General features: G+C 45.0%; 1 protein-coding gene across 2 annotated transcripts in view; it reads right to left on the minus strand.

Annotated features, from left to right (window-relative positions):
* Nucleotides 1–18,795, minus strand: part of hspg2 (heparan sulfate proteoglycan 2) — a 93,833-nt gene that overhangs the window by 43,972 nt on the left and 31,066 nt on the right. For both annotated transcript variants that reach the window (XM_030055556.1, XM_030055555.1), the window contains exons 4-24: nucleotides 10,104–10,213; nucleotides 9,827–9,885; nucleotides 9,403–9,575; nucleotides 8,203–8,328; nucleotides 7,858–8,055; nucleotides 7,638–7,757; nucleotides 7,387–7,518; nucleotides 6,861–7,005; nucleotides 5,946–6,103; nucleotides 5,608–5,748; nucleotides 5,225–5,388; nucleotides 4,955–5,134; nucleotides 4,391–4,587; nucleotides 3,235–3,382; nucleotides 2,864–2,991; nucleotides 2,515–2,601; nucleotides 2,172–2,230; nucleotides 1,820–1,887; nucleotides 1,435–1,575; nucleotides 608–781; nucleotides 95–274 (exon numbers count right to left, since the gene is read on the minus strand). In XM_030055556.1, coding sequence (XP_029911416.1) covers nucleotides 95–274; nucleotides 608–781; nucleotides 1,435–1,575; nucleotides 1,820–1,887; nucleotides 2,172–2,230; nucleotides 2,515–2,601; nucleotides 2,864–2,991; nucleotides 3,235–3,382; nucleotides 4,391–4,587; nucleotides 4,955–5,134; nucleotides 5,225–5,388; nucleotides 5,608–5,748; nucleotides 5,946–6,103; nucleotides 6,861–7,005; nucleotides 7,387–7,518; nucleotides 7,638–7,757; nucleotides 7,858–8,055; nucleotides 8,203–8,328; nucleotides 9,403–9,575; nucleotides 9,827–9,885; nucleotides 10,104–10,213 — 2,888 coding nt within the window. The remainder of the gene's footprint in view (nucleotides 1–94; nucleotides 275–607; nucleotides 782–1,434; nucleotides 1,576–1,819; nucleotides 1,888–2,171; nucleotides 2,231–2,514; nucleotides 2,602–2,863; nucleotides 2,992–3,234; nucleotides 3,383–4,390; nucleotides 4,588–4,954; nucleotides 5,135–5,224; nucleotides 5,389–5,607; nucleotides 5,749–5,945; nucleotides 6,104–6,860; nucleotides 7,006–7,386; nucleotides 7,519–7,637; nucleotides 7,758–7,857; nucleotides 8,056–8,202; nucleotides 8,329–9,402; nucleotides 9,576–9,826; nucleotides 9,886–10,103; nucleotides 10,214–18,795) is intronic.

Here is an 18,795-nt window from a genome sequence, read left to right on the forward strand (position 1 = left end):
GGAAGTGTGATCTGAGGATTTACAATTACACTTTGATTTCCACTAGGAGCATACAGAACGTTTTGCTCTTATCAAAAAAGGGAAAACACTGCACCTCTCTGAAGGTCACAGTGATGGTTGTTGCGACCCGTGGGAGGGGCTTTGTCTGAGAGTAGTGTTCCAGGAAAATGCCATTGCCCTGGAGAACCACATCCGGCTGGCCGTCGATTATCAGTGAGCGCTGCCGTGGTTCATAACGCACAGTGTAGCGAAGCTCCCCACCATAGGCTGTCACCTGGTAGCAACATAGAGGCAGAGAGGCTCAGCAACAATGCTCTTCTGAGAAGGTTGGATGGTGGAAAGGTATTTCACCCCTGCAACACTGGGGGGTTAAGTCACATGACATAGATGTTGAGCATGACTATGAACTCAAACCAAAGGTTGAAAGGAGGCTCGCTGTCTGGATAAGTGCAGCCTTTTCACTTGGCAACATGTTGAGGCATGAAAGAGTGGGACAGAAAGGGCAGAGAAAGCTTGCTTGACTAACACTTCACACTTTTTTTCCTTTTAGAAAGAAATGTTCTCTTCTCTCCCCTCCCCTCTTCTCTCTCTGATTCTTTTCTCTCACCTTATCTCCTCTGAAACTCTCGGGCAGGACCCAGTAGTAGATATCACTGGGAACGGTGGAAAAGGAGCGGTAGATCACTTCAGAGGAGCCCCTCTGAGAGATGCCCTCAGAAATCGTTTTAGTGTTGGCACTGTTGGAGAGGGTGAAGAGCTGCCCATTCACTCCTCCACGAACCTTAGAGACACAAACAAATCATTTGAATGAGTGATACATTCTTTACGCTTACAGATCATATACGCTTGCACAGGGTTCAGTGACCTATATATTATACATGTTAGCTGTTGCTCATAGAAGGTCACCTAAGAATGGCTCAAACTGGGCAAAGTGGTCAAATAGCTCAAAGCTGTGTGAAATTCATATCTCAAATAAGATGTCGTCAACATGTTTCTGAATTGTGTGTGTTGTGTGTAAAAAAATGATCATGCTAAAAACAGTGAACAGCAATGAACGTTATGATTTCATACAAACACCGTGTTTTGCTTTCCAAGCACATGAGGCAGTGCAGTGTGACAACAAACAAAAGATGGGTATCAATTTGCGCTGAAACAGGGCGGGGCTAAAAATGTGCAACATGAGCTGTAATCTCAGTGGAACTGAAGTTTTTGAATTTTCCAGGTGTTTTCCATGAAGTAGTCCATAAATTAACCAGGATTTCCAGGTTTTCCAGGATGCATAAGAACCCTGTTGCACTTCAGCTAAGAACCATTCGAACATTTTATGTCATTAAAAAGTAAAGTAGCTTTGCTGATACAGTATAACACTGAGTGAAACCTTGATACCAAAGATATCTGCCCCTCCCCTTGCTCTTTCATATTCTGGCAACGCACCTGGTCCCTGCTCCAAGTGGAGCTGGCACATTGTTTGGTGACGCCCATACAGAAACACTGCAGACAGCCGTCTGGGTTGGCTTCTGAGAGGTGGAAGGAGCCCGGCTTACACTCGTCACACTGAGCACCCGCCACATTGTTCTGCAACCAACACACACACACACACACACACACAGACACGTGTCATCCATCTGCCTGTTGAGCTCATCATTTCTTTCACAAAAGATGCCACCAGCTACAGTGACAGCATGAGAGTCAGTTACATAAAACCACAAATTAATTCCAGATTTAACCATATGTAATTGGAATATGATTAGGATATCAACAATACTGTAATCCTAACAGATTATTTAGTATATGAATCTTGAGTCTTATGCTGCTATACCTTGCAGCTGCACGGCCTACTGTTAGAGTTGATTGTTCCTCTGTTATCACACCTGGAGACTGAGCTCTCTGCAGGGGGAGGAGAGAGGAAAGGAGATGACACGTGGGGAGGAAAAGTGCACCTGGGAGCGTTCCAGCCACTCCGCATATTTGAACCATGACTTCATACTGTACTGTACTTCCAGGAGACAGGCCTGATGGTAATCATTACATAGGCTTCCTAGTGGTCATAGCTTTGGATGACTGACATATACAAACCAGGTAAAACAATCCAGGTGAAAGTTCTGATGGTCTATTTCAAGCCTGGATTAGAAAGTTGCAAACTTCAGAGCAAATATCAAATGTATACTCACGATCTGGAACACATTTTCCATTGGGCTGCAGTGGGTTACCCTGGTAACCGGGAGCACACCTAAATAAAGCAAAATAAAATGGGACTTACATGCTGCACTGCTTGTCACAGTGAATCACCATCGATCATAATCATATCATAATTTTGTCGATCTCTATCACAACTGTATAATTTTATAAAGATGACTACATCATGACCAGCTCCCCTCGACCGCTAATGCTCATATTATAATAACAATCGTAATAACCACAATCTACATTCTATATAACCAACATCCCCGCTGAAACCTGGCCAGCTGGCAATGTTTGCACAGATCTAAAGGCGTGTGCTATCAGTTTCCTCACTTTTCACAGCGTCTTCCTGTGTAGCCGGGCTTGCAGGCATCACATGTTGCCTGTTGGTCAGTGTCCAGGAAGCAGGTGTCAGAGAATCTGTAAACAAAGACCCAAAGCCACAGATTAAAACCTTACAGCAGTGGGTTAATAAGTAGCATGCAGGTCACAAGTTGACACGGGGAATGAATAAACCAGTGTTCTACTTCCAAATGAGTCGAACCTCTGGGAATATAAAACTGCAGGGTGAATTGGTTCTTTCCATTGCCCATGCTGCCATGCATGTGGTGTCCGTGTGTGTGTGTGTGTGTGTGTGTGTGTGTGGTCTCAGTGGCTGTGTGACCTTTTGGTGACCTCTTACCGGCGTGAGGTTTCACTGTACGGGCAGGGGCAGGGCTTGCAGTCGTCGGGGCGACCTCGGCTCGGGTCGCCAAAGTAGCCGGCGCGACACTTGTCGCACTGAGGGCCTTCTGTGTTGTGCTGGCAACTCTGTGGCACGGAGAACACACTGGTCATTCTCTCCCGTGAACACCAACTCAGAGTGGAGTTCAACCAGACAAGCATCCTTTTATGATCAGCAAACTTAATTTCTCCATATTTAGGATGATTTGTGATCTGTCAGTGAGCTGTCTGCGCTCTTCTAAGGAAAATAAATCCCATTGTATTAGAAAAAAACAAAACAAGGGATGAGTGACTGGCAGCCATGCTGGCGAGTGAGGGCCCAGCTCTTACCAGACAGTGTCCGTTGATTGGATCGCAGGCGCTAGCGTGTCCGTTGCAGTTACAACCAGCACAGGTGCCCAGATATGTGCCACCAGGAACGCGCTCAAACCCAGATGAGCACATCTCACAGGAGAGGCCTGTGTATCCAGGAGGACATCTGGGAATGACAAACACGGTTGGTACAGAGTCAGACATCAGCCCTCAATCAACAGTTTGTTGGATACATGTCAAAAATATGGCAAAAAAAGTGTTTAGGATTGCTTCAGTTCGAAAAGTGTTCTGCTCTTTTGTTTGGCATGACTGCTCGATGAATGATTCACTCTCAATACAGAATTATAAAAAACATGACTGTCGACAAAATCTGTCAAATGTTTGTCCACTGCAGCCTCCCACACACTCAGTGGCCACTTTATTAGGTCCACCTGCCCAATCTAATACAATCCAATACAACTGTTGTGCCATAAAGTTTACTTTTATGATTATGTTTTCTTTTTGTCACAGTAACAGAGGTGTTCACTCAACTCTATGTTTGGCATTGAGCTCATAAGTTAGTGCTGCTGTTGTGCTGGACTGCATTTTGTTGAGAGGTGTTTCCAATATTCTGTCCCACTCATGTATATATAAATAGGGAGGACAAAAAAAAATAGAAACACCTCTAAATATAATGTAGTCCAGTACAAGACCTCTGCAAACTACAACCTCAATAATAAACATAAATTTACACATTTTCAGTGTCAACAAAGACCGAACATTATAAACTTTCTTAAAAGGTAGAATTTATGGCAGAGCAGCTGCATTAAATTGCATTAGACTGTACAGGTGGAGCTGATAAAGTGACCACTGAGTGTATATTATATGTGCTGTTGCCTGCACTGCTGTTGCTAAATACATTTTTATATTATATGTGCTGTTGCCTGCACTGCTGTTGCTAAATAAATTTTTTCTCTCTTCAGCCAGCATGAAATGTCACCACCATTAGTAAGTACAAAAGAATAATCATAGCACGTCCAATGCTAAACAATTCTTGAAGGACGTTCCATTTTTTGATGGATGAACATTTTGACATAGATACGTTCAGGAGGCCTATTTATTTACTTCAACCCCGCTGATGGAAACAAACCCCATTAAACTCCCCCCCTTCCTGGAGTCTTTTTTTGTTCCTTACCGGCACTCTTCAACATCTTTAGCATGACCCCGAGTGCTGAACTCCACTGAGGTGGTATCCATGACAACATCGCTAAGTGCGACACTGACCATGTGGTTGTCGTAGATGGTGCGGATGCTGATGCTGTCCAGGTTGGCGAGGGTCATCATCAGCTCCTCACGGCTCACCGGTCGACCATTGGACTGCTGCCATTGGTCCTAAAAATCAAAATTAAATTTTTGGATGTAAATATGAAGATTATAGAGAATTAATATCAGGTTTATTTCATGATTGCAAGCTGTGAATATATATATATAGCTCTTGTAACTCATGTCAAGACGGATTCAAAGCTCATCACCATTGTATAACTCTTGAGAATTTTTTTTTCAAGTTTGTTCTTCACTGAGCAGTATCTTACTAATAAAAATAGATAAAAGTGATACAAAAATAAAAGTGTTGCAATGATCACTGTATGATTATTAAGAACTGCATACACATTTTGTTAGTGCTATGAGTGCACTATGGAACTGACTAGAATTTGCTCTTGGTTTTTTCACAGGAACTTTTCTTAAAGCATGAACCTACTTCAGTAAATCTGATCTCCTTCTGGTTGACCACTCGGGCAGGGGTGGCGTTGCCTCTACGGTACACAAGCCTGCGCCCATTCCCGACCAGGATCACATCCGGCTTCTCCTCAGGCTCGGACAGACCACGGGCCAGTGTGTACCGCACCTTGTACTTGAGGGATCCTCCGTAGGAGTCAATCTAAAAACATGAAACATATTTTTATATATATCTGAAAGTTAACGAAAAGGGTTGTGGGAAGAAAATCCAAAAGAGACTTTCATTTCTCACCTTGTTGCCCAGGAACTGGCGAGGCAGGGTCCAATAGGAGTCAAGGATGAGGAAGCGCCGTGACAGGTCGACGAGCTGGAACTCTTCCATCTCGGGGTTAATGAGGAGCTGAGTGGAGGACAGAGGAGGAGTGCCAGGCCTGGAGGGGTATGTCACATTCACTCCTGGAGGCCAGAAAGATAAAGGAAAAAAGAGAGAGACAAGATAGTAGAAGACAGTTTACTACCCACATTACATATTAGTACTGGCTGTTTCTTCATGCCATTATTCTGTTTAATACTTGCATTGATGGTCAAAATGCTATAAAACCTTTCAAGTATTCTGCTGACATTGACAGTGCATTAGCTTTATTAAAATCTTGTCTATTTCTTAAGCCTCAGTGCCTTTGAAGTCGTCCTCATCGGTGAAGCGCAGGCTGATCTGGTTGCGGTAGCGGCCGGTGGCCTGGCAGTTCTTGGTGATTCCAGCGCAGAAGCAAGACACACAGCGTCCCTCCACACTGAAGTGACCATCAGGACAGTTGCCTGGCAACAAGTAGAGAGCACAGTGAGGCAGGATAAGAGATGTACAGGTAGACCTCTACAGGTGTTTTAACTATTTTATGTTCTGAAATGGGGTTAATGCTAGTTAGTGTTTTTTTTTTATATATATTTCAGGCCCAAATTTTGAACTGCTATTGAAAGCATCTAAAAGGAAACAAGTATATATGAAGTGTCAGTACTTGAGCCTGGTTTCTGTGAGAGAGTCAGCACTCCGTCGGGGATACCAAACACCAGGCCTTTGGCGTTGATGGCCTCACAGGTGTACGCCCCCTGATCCGCCTCCTTCACATCACGAATGGTCAGGGTACCACGGCCATTCTCACTGGTCATGGAGATCCTGTGCACACAAGGACACAGCAAAAATGAAGACAATGAAAAGTCTAAATATTTCAGACAGTAATCCTGATATAATATGATGTCCTTTCTTTGTTTGGTGTGGATCATTATAGTAAGCTTTCCATGGCTCCATGTCTTATGTTGACACTACAGTCTGCATCAGTGTGGCAGAGATCTAAAAACTGTTACGCAAAAAACAACGCATGCATTTTAATTGTGATTACCTAACCACAAATGACAAACTACACCCAAACTGAGAGACGGTCTGAATTTTGTAACAGTGAATTATGAAGGCTCGTTGTCATTCTCGGAGGTCATGAGCGAAAAGCTACAGCACACCACAAATATCTCAATAATTGAAATCATAAGTTAAAGTACAAATCTGAGTCAGCGCTGAAACGCTAATGTGACAAGGCTGGCAGCAGATACTGTATAGAGCAATCTTAAAGAGCACTCCTCACATGCGCGATGACTGCAAAGCTGTCAATTTCACACTTGTTTTGAAACGCTCATGGTCTGTTTCGAATCAATTACACAGCCATTCGTTTTCAGCAGATGTAGAGTTTGTGTCTAGGAGAGCGATGTCCAGACGGTGCAACATATGTTTTCCTGAAGCAGCATCGATGAAAATATCATAGCAGACACGATATCAATTCCAGTTACATTAAAGATCATTTGAATTTTCCATGCGCGCCTCATATCTTTTGTGCTGCTGTCACGACATGTCATGGGGTTGGAGAATTTATCATCAAACCCACCTGCCACTAACAGGGATGTGCCCCCAGTTGAGTCTCCAGGTGATGATGGGGGTGGGCACTCCCACAGCCTGGCAGGTGAACGTCACCGTGTCCCCACGCACGGCTTGAACAGACTCCTCTGGCGGGCTTATCACCGAGGGAGGGGCTGAGAGTGTCAGAAAACACATTCAAGATGAGGACACATATATGCATGTAAAAAACAAGTCTACAAAAAGGTCAGCATTCGACTGGAATTCGGTGATTCAGTGACGACAGGAAATGTAACTCTCTGCTATAGATGGGACAATTCCCTTTCAGTTCTCAGGAATGGACGGTTCACAAAAAACTCTGTGTCTCAGCTCCCACATGTGTGAATGAAGCCTGGTTCACTGCAAATTAGTCACAGGGCACGGAGACACTCAGAGGGTGACTATACTGAACAGACAAAGCGAGAAAGTGTAAAAAGTGAGGAAGAAAAATAGCGTGATGTGTATGTGTGTGTGTGTGTGAGAGATGGTGCTGTACTGAGAGCTGGTCGGAGACTTACTGCAGCCGTACTCATCAGAGCGGTCGGGGCAGTCTGGCTCCTCATCACATTGGTAGCTCGCCGGGATGCAGGTGCGATCACTCAGGCATACAAACTGCTCAGGGGCACATGTGTCACCGGGACCCTTGGTGGCTGCAGTCATAAGAACACGGAGATGCATGCTACCTTTTGAATCAGTCTCACACACTGGCTTTGATTCAGGGCCGAGGCTAGAGCCAAAGGGTAAAAGCGGAGATTTAATGGCGTCTTACGGCAGTCTGTTTCATCAGAGTTGTCCTCGCAGTCATTGTCTCCATCACAGCGCCACAGCTTGAGGGCACAGCGGCCGTTCTTACATTTAAACTCGTTGGGCTCACAGGGAGATGGAGTACCTGCAGGTAGATAGAGGTGAAGAGTGTCTGCTGATGTCTGTGTGTGTGTGCGTGTGTGTGTGTGTACATCAACCAGCATGTGTGCACGGTTATTGCCTACCACATCTGAACTCATCGCTCCCGTCAGAGCAGTCCCTCTCTCCATCGCAGAGGTAGTCTCGTGGGATGCACTCTCCACTCTGGCACGTGGCCTGGTCTGCTCTGCAGGGCCCAGGGGGGGCCGGGGGCCGCGGGGGCTTCTTGATCGGGGTGGTCGTTGTGGGAGAGGTGGGCGTGACCGGGATGGGCCGTTTTATATCTAAAAACAACCTCTGATTAATCGTGGCTTCCATACAAAAGCAGGAACTTATAGCTGTTGATAGATGTTGCATACATCCCCGTTCCACCCGCATTCATCCTCTACTCCGTGCTAAAGCCGACCGCGCTACAAGCTGAAGCCACTCACCACAGTCCATCTCGTCACTCATGTCTCTGCAGTCAGGTCTGTTGTCACACAGGTATTCCATCAGGATGCAAGTCCCGTCACCACACCTGTGCTCATCCGCCATGCAGGGTCTGATGCTGGGGGTTACTACGGGAGATGCGAGGGGGGGAAGGAGGAGGAGGGGTGCAAGGATCAAAGACATGCAAGCCAAGGCCACAGTACAGCCAATACACTGACTATTTGATAGTCTCACATCATGGTGCAACTGTATGAAACGGCATTACAACAGCTGAGTGGCACCCCGGAGCCTTCAGCTGAGTCCTAGATATTACCAAACGTGTGCGTGGCTAATGAAAATCTGTGTAAATCAAAAAACCGGCCGCACTTTCAGCAAACGGCGGCATTCCTAATCAAACGCATGCCATGCAAAGATCCTTCTTATTCACTGTGCACTACATGGACCATTTTCAGATGTCTGCTTTGCATCGCTGCTTCCATGCATGACATTCCTCAGACCACATGACCGTTTCTAACACGTGTCAAAGCAGACGCCTTCATAAAGGTTCAAGGTCAAAAGGCAGGAACAGTGAATGGCTCGACTCTTCTTTCTAAAAGGCGCTACGGTCGTCCAGAATCTACAATCGGCTCCATCAGTCACCATGCAGCAGGCATGGCAGAGCACAAACCTGGCACTGCCATGGGCTCCACTGGAGGCAGAGCTATAGAAACCAGAGAAACACGTTAAGGACACTGCCTGATCCTCTGTTAGACCTTTGATGTGCTGCAACTAGGGCTGTGCGATACTGACAAAATCAAATATCATGATGTTTTTGACCAAATACCTCGATATTGATACTGTGACGATAGTTTATGGATGACTGCTGGTGCCTTCGTAAGATATTTACACAGAAGATTTTTGTTTAAGATGATGACCAAGCAGCTAGAGACAAATAATAAAACAGCTACAACAGTCGAATAAATTCAGGAAACTGCATCCCTTTACTGTAATGCAGACTTTTAAACCAGGAAAAAACAACACATATGCCATATCACGATATTACAATATCCGAAATTCCAGATGATATCTAATTTCATATCACAATATCGATAAGATAATGATATTTTGCCCAGCCCTAGCCAGCACCATCTGAGCAAGACAGTCAGTCTTTCGCGGGCTGCAGAAGGAACACTTTTCTTGTTTGATGCGGTTGAGACCTTTACCTTCTCCCAGCCGTCGGAACTGAAAGCCCTGGACTGATGTGACATAGGAAGCGATGGCTCCCTCCTTCACCACGCTGTACAGCACACTGCGGATCTGCTCATCATTGGTGTTGTAGTCGGAGCCCACGTCCAGCTCCACAAATATATCCACTCCATCCTCTCTTATCACCTTCCTACAAAGACCAGAGACAGTGTGGAGTGGTAGAGCCAAGTCAAAGTTTCCCTTTAGATGTCCTTTACAGGAATCTGAACCTGATGAATTGCTCACTACACAAATTATCTGCTGCACAAATCCAGCGTGGAAAAAGGGAGTGAAATATCACCTAGCTCAAGTAAAACTAAAAACACTGAGGTGACGGCGCACAGCTGCAGGTTATCTACTGTGAATGTCACAATGTGTGATTTGCAGGAACTCTGTTCTTACTTAATGAGGACCACGCTGACTGTCTGGACGCCCGGGATCCTGTTGTACTCAGACTCCAGCTGCAGAGCAAAAACATTAGAGACTTGGTAAGTTCAAATAAACAAGCCTGGGGTTTATTTTAAGACATAAGTTCACACTTAGTTTCATCAGCAATGCCATGAATCACACGGATAAAGCTTAAAAGGTACTACTAACACATTCAGTGGTAGTAGGAACACTATCGTATGGCAGAAAGTGGAGTGGCAGATGTAATGTGATTTGTGATGACGGGGCCTACCGTGTCAACCACCGCATCAGAAATCTCGATGAAAGCCGACGAAAAGATGTCCTCGAGCTCAGGGCCGTACACCAGGGAGTCAGTGAAGTTAACTAGAGCTCTGTAATAGACTAGAAACACAGAGACGGGAGGAGAGTGTGTCAGTTTAACCACACAATAACAGACAATAACCACAGGCTCAGCACTAATATCAATCTGTCCCAGAGTTTAGATACGGTGAGCCAGATTATAAAAATGCAATTTTCCTTGTGATTAAGCGTTGATCGTTATTAAAGATGATGTGCTATAGGATACGGTGTGAGAATAATCCCCCTTGGGGAAGCTTTCGGTTGAGTGTTTCAGGAAGTCAAAGCTGAAAAGCATTTCTGTGGCTGAAATGAGAGCCACATACAAATTATGGTGTCTATTTCCATATCTCAATTGTGGTCTGGTCTGAACTAAAACCAACAACTGCAGCGTTGTGCCACACATAGGCTCTAACAAGAGGCACACGCTGACACAGGCACACTCAAGACCCACTGAAATACACTCAAATATAACTAAGAAATTAAATTACAGCATCAGGGTTTCTCTCTCTGTCTCACTCTCTCTCTCTCTGGCTCGTTCGTTCTCTCACTCTGTGTAGAAGCTGACAATCTGCACACAGAGACAGATAAGCAGCAGACTCAATACTTGCACTGTTACAGTCCATGTGTCTCAAACACAGAACTGAGTGCAGAGTCTGTCCTGCAAAAAGAATAATCAATGCAAACATTCAGAGACACAGTGCGTGGATATCAGCCAAGATTGCTGGGCCACTAGTTTGTTCCAGATTTCCTGAGTGAAAGCTGATGACATCAGGGAGTTGGAAGGTAAGTGGGAGTTTGAGTCAGCATCACTACTGTGCCAGTGGCTGCAGAGGAAGATGAAAAAACTCCTCTGTGAATGACTCTGGAAAGGGGGCCTCAGGCTCCCTCCACGTCCACCAAGTCAAACACATCAGGCGGGCAAGCAGGCAGGAAGTGGAGGGGGCTGTAGCAGGAATGAAATCAATAGACTGTAGTAGGTGTGTTAGCGAGGCTGGCCTGCCACTGAACATATAGTACAATAAGTGGCTTAACTGAGAAATGATAGGGCATGCCAAAATCTGACATCAGTCACATAGTAGCTACAATTGATTCTCAGCAGATGTTTCAATCTGAATGCCAGATGGATGGAATATGTCAAATTAGTACAGTTCAGAAGATGTCAGGGAATGTCATTTACTTTCAGTGAGTTTGTCATTGTCTTAACTTTCTGTCAGTCACTGTATTGTCCTACAATATATGACAAACCTACTTATCTGGCACATAAGTGGACTAAGATGAACCATATGCAGTAAATAGCACTGGATCCAGGAACTCTCTGCAATGCAGTATGATGTCCTGCTGATTTATTTGGATGCACAAGTAATTCTAAGCAGCAGGCAGAAACAGGTAGGAACTACTTCACTTAAGAGAATTAAGATTTTCATGTTCCACAGAGTTTGATGCAGCCACTTAAAGATACATTTTCAAAAATGTTCAGCAACAAAAACAACAAAAAAGAAGATCTTTGTAATACCAAAGTCACAATCGTAACTTATCAACCTGTTAATAGCTCAGGTCCTCAGGATTCCTCATTCTCACACTCCTGCCAACACCTTATTGGGACGTGTCTGCCAGCCTCTGATTTCAGACTGGTAGTGTGGGTTTAGGAAGGAAGTCAATATTTGTACTCTTTCTTGCAGTCAGATGCTACTTGCCATGCCAATAGCAAAGAGTCATGTTCTGTTTGGGCAAACGTTGAGACCAGGTGCCTGCATAAACATGTGCAAACAGCCTCACATACAACAATATAATGTATGTCCATGTGCACACATAAACTGTACGCACAAAGTATAAACATGCTCTTCATTCACTTCTTTTCTTTCCTGTTCCCTCTCCCCTATTCTCCTTCCATAATTACATGTCACTAAGCATGTAGGCACTGACAGCAGACATTTATCATGCTTACGGTGAGCCACTTAATTAAAAGTTAAAGATTTTGTGTCCACACACAGGCTGTGTGTTCATTGTGTCAAGGGCCTGTAGGGACCCTTGCCTTATGCTGCACTGCCTAAGCCTTGGCTAAACAGCTGCCTTCTCAAAACAGAACTGAATTCCCTTTCATTACACAGAGCATTGGCACTACAAGACCGGTCGGTGTCTCCAAGATGCCTTCCATTCCTGGTGAGGAAAGGCCTCATTTGTGGCAGAGTAAACTGAGTGGTGGCTATGAAAACACACAATGAGGTGAATATGTACAGCAGAGCTGCAGGCATCCGCACAGTCTGGAAGAGTGCCTGCAAGCTGTTACCGTCAGCCTTATAGGAATAATTGTTAGGCCTGAATATGGCACCAGAAGACAGGCAACATCAAAGTGACTCATCAAAGCACCTCATTTGACCCGCAGCTAATCTAATCACTTGAGTGGGTACTCGCCGCCAGGTCAAACAGTGGCTCGCAGCCCCAACTCTCTCTGAGCTCGCCGCTTTGACGTTACGGACTGGCGAGTGCAGGACTGCTGCCGCCCGAGATCCTTTGATTAGAACGCCGGGTTGTGCCCTGCTGCTAACGAGCAGCCCCTTTTCTCTGAGACCCATTCTCCTGTGCATCCCTCACTGTTTCCAGTCGGGGGGAAATCCCCACTTCAAGCACCATCACCATCAAGGGCGATGAAACTGTCAGAGTGCAGACATGACGGGTGGCATGGAAAAAAAAAGGAGCCTGGAAAAATAGCATTCCAAGCTTTTAATTCACAAACTTATTTAGCTATTAAAGCTGTGCAGCAGAACTGTGGCGGCTTTGTGCAATGGGCCCCCACTGAACACATGGAGGCCTACGCAGAAGACAAAGACCTGATTGAGCAGTGAGCCCAGCCTGGCCTTTAAATCCCAGCCGCATTGGGCTTGACCTTCAACCCCCCAGCCAGCGCCTACGGCATCGACCCAACACCACCCGAGCCACTGAGAGACGCAAAGCGGGAGAGTCGAAACCCACAAGAACAAGGCCCAAACCACATTACACCACTGCACCAGTGACCCTATCAAACACAAGGCATTTTTCTCCTTTCCCCAGTCTTTTTCCCGCCCTCTCTCTCTCTGTCTCCCCAACTCTCTCTCTCAGGCTGAATGCGGGGATACGCTGAGAGCAGCTTTCTCAGATTCAGCTTTGTAAAGAGGACCCCTGCCACTTAACCCTTTTACTGGTGGCCAGCCAAAGAGCCCTGTCTGAAAGTCCACTACCCTCTGGGGAGCTCCTGGGAATGACTCTTGGCTTCAATATTAAGCTAGCCCCTTTGTGCTGTCCCACAGCATGCAATGTAAACATCAAAAACCACCACTGTGCATGAGAGAGTACTTCATTATAACAGTCAAAGCCCAATGGTTATGACCCTGTGATACAGCTGAATTATATCACATGGATGAGCCATAAGCATCTGCTGAAATTACAAGAAGCTTCTTTTTAAAATTACAGTGTGAAATACAAAATATTTTCTTTGAAAACGCTGGCAGTTATTCAAACATCTCTTCATGATGTTCTTTTCAGCTAGAAGAATGCAAGTGGTGTCACTGGAGTGAGATGAGCTGTATTACTCGATGGAACAACCCCATCATTTTCCGCTGGCATCAGAAAACACTGGGAGAAGCCTGCAAGGCAGCTTGGAAAAATAGACTGGCCGGGCTCAAGCACAGCACGCCCAAGCCGAGCCCTCCTTGGTATGTTATCTGAGAGTGCATGTGGAAATGAGAGTGCATAACTGAGGGGAGCAGGTGACAGTACAGAGTGCCAAGCCACTTCACCAAATGAGACAAGAGAAGAAAGAAACTGCAGAATTAAAGAGAAAGAAGGGCGGAAAGACTTACTGTATTCGGGTTCAACTGAGCTCTGTATCTCCCCCACATATGGAGATTCCACTGTGCGTGCTATGGCAAGCAATGAGGGGCAAGTGGCAAGGGGCAAGGAGCAAGGGGCAAGAGACAGAGGGAGCGACGTGGTGTAGAGGTCAAAGGGGCACAAACAGGAGCCACAGGTCAAGGATCAAACAAGAAAAGCGAGACAAGGACCAGGGAAACAGACCAAGTTAGCCGGGCAGGTGCAGAGAGGTTAAAGTTTCAGAAAAGTGAGCGAGGAAATGAATGGGAGCGAGGGAGAGAAAATAGAAAGTGACAATTAGAAACAGAGTTGCCAAAAGAGTTTTCTTAACAGAAACAGGTGCACATCTCAGTAAAAGTTTCCAAGCTGGTCAGACATAGCATACATAGAGGCTGAGCAGCCAAGAAAGTTTGGACAAGGGAGCAGGAATTGGAAATACATTTGGCAAGAGAGGAAATGTCAACATTAAAACTATTTTAGCAAAAAAAAAAAAAAAAAAAAAAAAAAAAGTACCATAAAGTGTGGTCATTCAGAGTCAACATGGAGGCTGTGAGCCTGTTGTGACAAGGCTAATTTGTTCAACGAGCGTCGGCCTGTCATTGCACATAAGGAGCTGCCTGCATGACAATGTCCAGGAGACGGGGTCAGGGGTATCTCTAAGGAATGATTGATGACTAGTCCAGCAGGGCACAGAGGATATCCTACCGACCAAACACACTTCCACACATTGCCTCTCACATCTCTAGTGTCTGACAGATCCACCCTCAGGCTTTGCTGCGTCACAGGGAGGAGCTGCTTCCTGTTTTCCCTTCTCAGTGGAAAAAACTGACCACTGTCCCAACCATTTTTTGCCAAAGGGTAACCTTCAGCACTGGCAAAGGAAACTATGCCCATGTTCTGTTTTGCGGTGACTCATTCATTCTTCCACTCCTTTGGTTGCACCAGGGGCAATGCTCTAAAATGAAAGAGAGCATTTCGAATACTCTGAATCTGAAGCTGGACAGATTTTCAGAGAGGGCCCTTGTGTAAGAGAAACACAGACTTTGCAAAGCGGTGAACACGTGAAACACATTTACAAGCTCTAAGTATCTCAATCTAAGTATCCTCTCATTAAAGTAATAGTAATAACCTCATACTGTGCTGACAAGATGGATTTTTCATGCTCCAATCCAAATTCTGCGCAAGTCCACTCCATAAACCTCAACAGACAGCAGTAAACAACCGCTCCTCCATAATCAAGTAAGTGTGCTGGATCCAGCTGTTTTACAGCTGCTCACACAAAAACATACGGCCATTGATGCACAATCACTGCAGATGCCGCATGTCTTTCAGAAGAGTTTCCTGAAGTAGGTTTACACTAAGCTGGCATATACAGTACGTAAGATATATACTTTTCTAATGAGCTGGATGTCATTTACTGGAAGAAATTAACCGCTGCCGTCGGCTGATATTATCAGGTCAAGAAGAGGCTGTAATAAAATACAAAGGAGGCTACAGTACTAAGTCTGGTAGTGTAAGCCAAGAGTTTCCAAACATAGATTTACAGTTTACAAATACTGGCCAGGAAACAGACTACAGTGGGACAGATAACATGCCCTGCCCAAACCATCTGAGGTCCGTCAAGAATAGTGACCCATAATAATTAGTGCTGATGAAGCATCCGCTACTTCAAAGACTTCAGAGATGTGGAGATCCTTGTTGGAGTCAAACTGCCATGAGAGCGAGAGCCAGAGAAAAGGCGGTAACCACTTTAGCTCTCTTCTCTTTTATGTGCAGAACAGACCACAGTCCTTCACTGAAACAAAGTGCCCACTGTATAGTAAAATGAAAAGTTGGGAACTTGAAAAGGATAGTTCTCTTATCTGCCAGGGGAGAAACTAAGTTACTGTTCTCTTTTGGTGAGATTATTTGCAAGTAACGAGTCCTATTTGGTGACACGTTTGGTCATGTATGCACTGAAATGTTATCTACCAAACGCTAAAGAGTTAATAGCTTAACAAATCCCAGGAGGGGTATTATTACTATCAAATGGACAGTTCCTAGTGTGCAGCCAGGAAGCCACTGACCAACCACAGAGCCTTATTCAAATAAAGTCACAGATCTGAGGGAACCTAGGAACAATTGAAAACACAGCCAAAACTCACTCTTTCACAAGCTCTAATTCAATAATAGCTGTGTAACACAACAAGCCATTGTCTTTTCTGCGGTTTACTTAAGGGAAAGGTTTTTCCTTCAGCGCAGATTCTTATTATAAAAGCCATCAAAATAAGTAGATATCAGCTACAACCCTTTATTTAGACATTGCCATAAGGAAAGAGGAGATAGTACAAATAGCAATGAAACCCTGAGCATTTATTTCCTAAAGAGGAGAGGCAAAAGCCAGTTCTCCTGGGCAACAGATTTGTTATTGGCACAACAGAGCGCAGCAACATGGGGCCAAGGAATAAGGATCAAGTCAGTGACTAAGGCCATTCAAGTAGTCATTCAGAACAATGGTGTCTTGTGCATAGTCACTGGCAATCAACTGTTTGCTAATGGAGGATAAAGGCCTTTTATCAATGGCTAACACAAACTGCTCTGACAAAGGATAACCCCAAAGTGTCAGTGTCCTTCACCAACACAACACTCACACATTTGTCTATTCTTGTTGGATTGTTACCACTGCATTGTCCACAGATGCTGGCCGCCTGTCTCATTATATTGTGAGGTAAGTGATCCCTCTCTCCCTCACCCTCATTTCTTGTGGCATGCTCCGCTGCAGGGACGTTGGGTAGTGAGTCTGTGTGTGACCACCTTTGGGAAGCCCAGCAGTGCAACAACAAAGACCTCACCAAAATAACTGCAGCTGCCAGTATTTGTCCTTCTGCCCCAGTGTAACTATATGAGAGGCTCCCTCTACACACACAAACACAAACACACACACACACACACACACTGGCACTGACACACACATCTGACCAACTGTTCACCCAAGGAAAAATGCACAAGTACCGAGTGGGTGGCCTGGCCCCAGCCCCTTGACGCCCTGGCAAAAAGTAGCCAAATGACAGACAAGGTTCATTATCCTGATTTATTATCGCATGCTGCAACATCTGCCCTGCTCCATAGATGATAAAAGAAACCTGCTGTGTTTCTTTCAGCAAATACCAAATACCAGTTTTGATAGGGAGTAATACTAGCTGCTACATCAGAGTGGGATACATGTCTCTGAGGCCGCCTCTACTTGAATCCTATTGGATCACGAACGCTGCGGCACTGGAGTGAAAACAAGCTTCTTGGACGACCTGACACAGAACACATCTCTTCACTTATCCTTCCCATGAGTACAAGTGAGAAACTCCAGGCTGCACATCGCCTCTCAGTTCAACACGTCAGGCAGCGATGGGAAAATAAAAGGTGGTTTACGACACACTGCACTGAAAAAAGTTTATTTGACTCAAAGAAGAAATATAATAAAATGTATCATCCTTCTACGCCAGGTCATTATTTTAATACTGTGTCTAGCTCCGGTTCTGCAAAATAAGCAGAAAGGCCAAAATGGTGTGTGCCTATAAATGAGGTCAAATAGTCTAAAGCAGTCTGGAGGTATGTATTCTCAAGATTTTGCTCCAAAATTAGCTACTGGGAAGAACTTAGCCTCCGCAGACCTTCTCTGACCACATCATCATTACCAAGCAGACATGCTAACCTCTGTTTCTTTAGTCTCTAAACAAAGTGGCCAATATCCTCGGTGCACTGGGAATGTCTGTAAATGAGGCTGTGGAACAAGGGAAGCTCTTTGAGATGAGAGATAGGCTAGATGTCGTCTCCCACAAATCTCTATGGGGTTCAGAGTGTGGAGGTCAAGATGAAATCTGAGTAGGACATGGAACTTAATCTTCATATCTCCAGAGAGCATTTCAGGCTGTGATTAGGCAAAAACACAATGGACAAAAGAGATTGAAAATAGCCTCTTTACAACGGGTTAAGACTCCAGATGTTTGTCACGGCTACAGTGTGAGTCTGGAGGAAATGGGAATTCCAAAACCTGCGGCAAATTGTAACACAACAGGATATGAGGCATAATGGCTGCAAAAGTGGCATCTACTTCTGATCACTTCACAGTTGTGGAGGGGGAAGGAAGGCGGAGGATTGGGTGTACCGTCTGGACGCTCATGCACAGGACAGAGACACTCAGCATAGCGCTCAGTATCCAACACAGGAAACCAAATTTCCTTCCCACTGCCTGTCATCCTCAGATCTAAATATGGAAATGGCCTGCCTCCTCCAATCATGGCAGATATACTGAGTGCACTGCAAATCCCAAACCACCTTTGAAATAAGACTATATCAAAGGAAATGCTGCATGATCTCACACCCCTGTTTAATTGCCATCTTAAAGCAGCAGTGACCTTTACATGGTTACAAAAGCCAGGAAGTTTATGGTAACAGGAGCAATAAACCAAAGTAATGGGGGGGATTTTTGTAGGCTCATGTTGCACCACAAAAAGTGTGCACATTAACACAAAATATTTCCCCACCCTGACTTGTCGACACAATCTGGCTTTGCATCTTCTTAACATTTAGCTTCCTATTGGTTATGAGTAGCACTGTTTTTTTTTTTTTATCTGCCAAATCACAAGCTTACTGCACCGCTCTCCCCCACAGGAGTTGGCTGAGAGATAGAAAAACTTCAAAGCAACCACAATTCTGGTGCTGGAGGGAGGTTAAAAGATAACTTGCATCTATTGCAAATCTATGTTTACTGGGAAAAGTCAAATTTCTTACAAATCCATTCA

This window comes from Myripristis murdjan, chromosome 7 (genome assembly GCF_902150065.1).
Source record: "Myripristis murdjan chromosome 7, fMyrMur1.1, whole genome shotgun sequence".
In the NCBI taxonomy this organism is placed as follows: domain Eukaryota; kingdom Metazoa; phylum Chordata; class Actinopteri; order Holocentriformes; family Holocentridae; genus Myripristis; species Myripristis murdjan.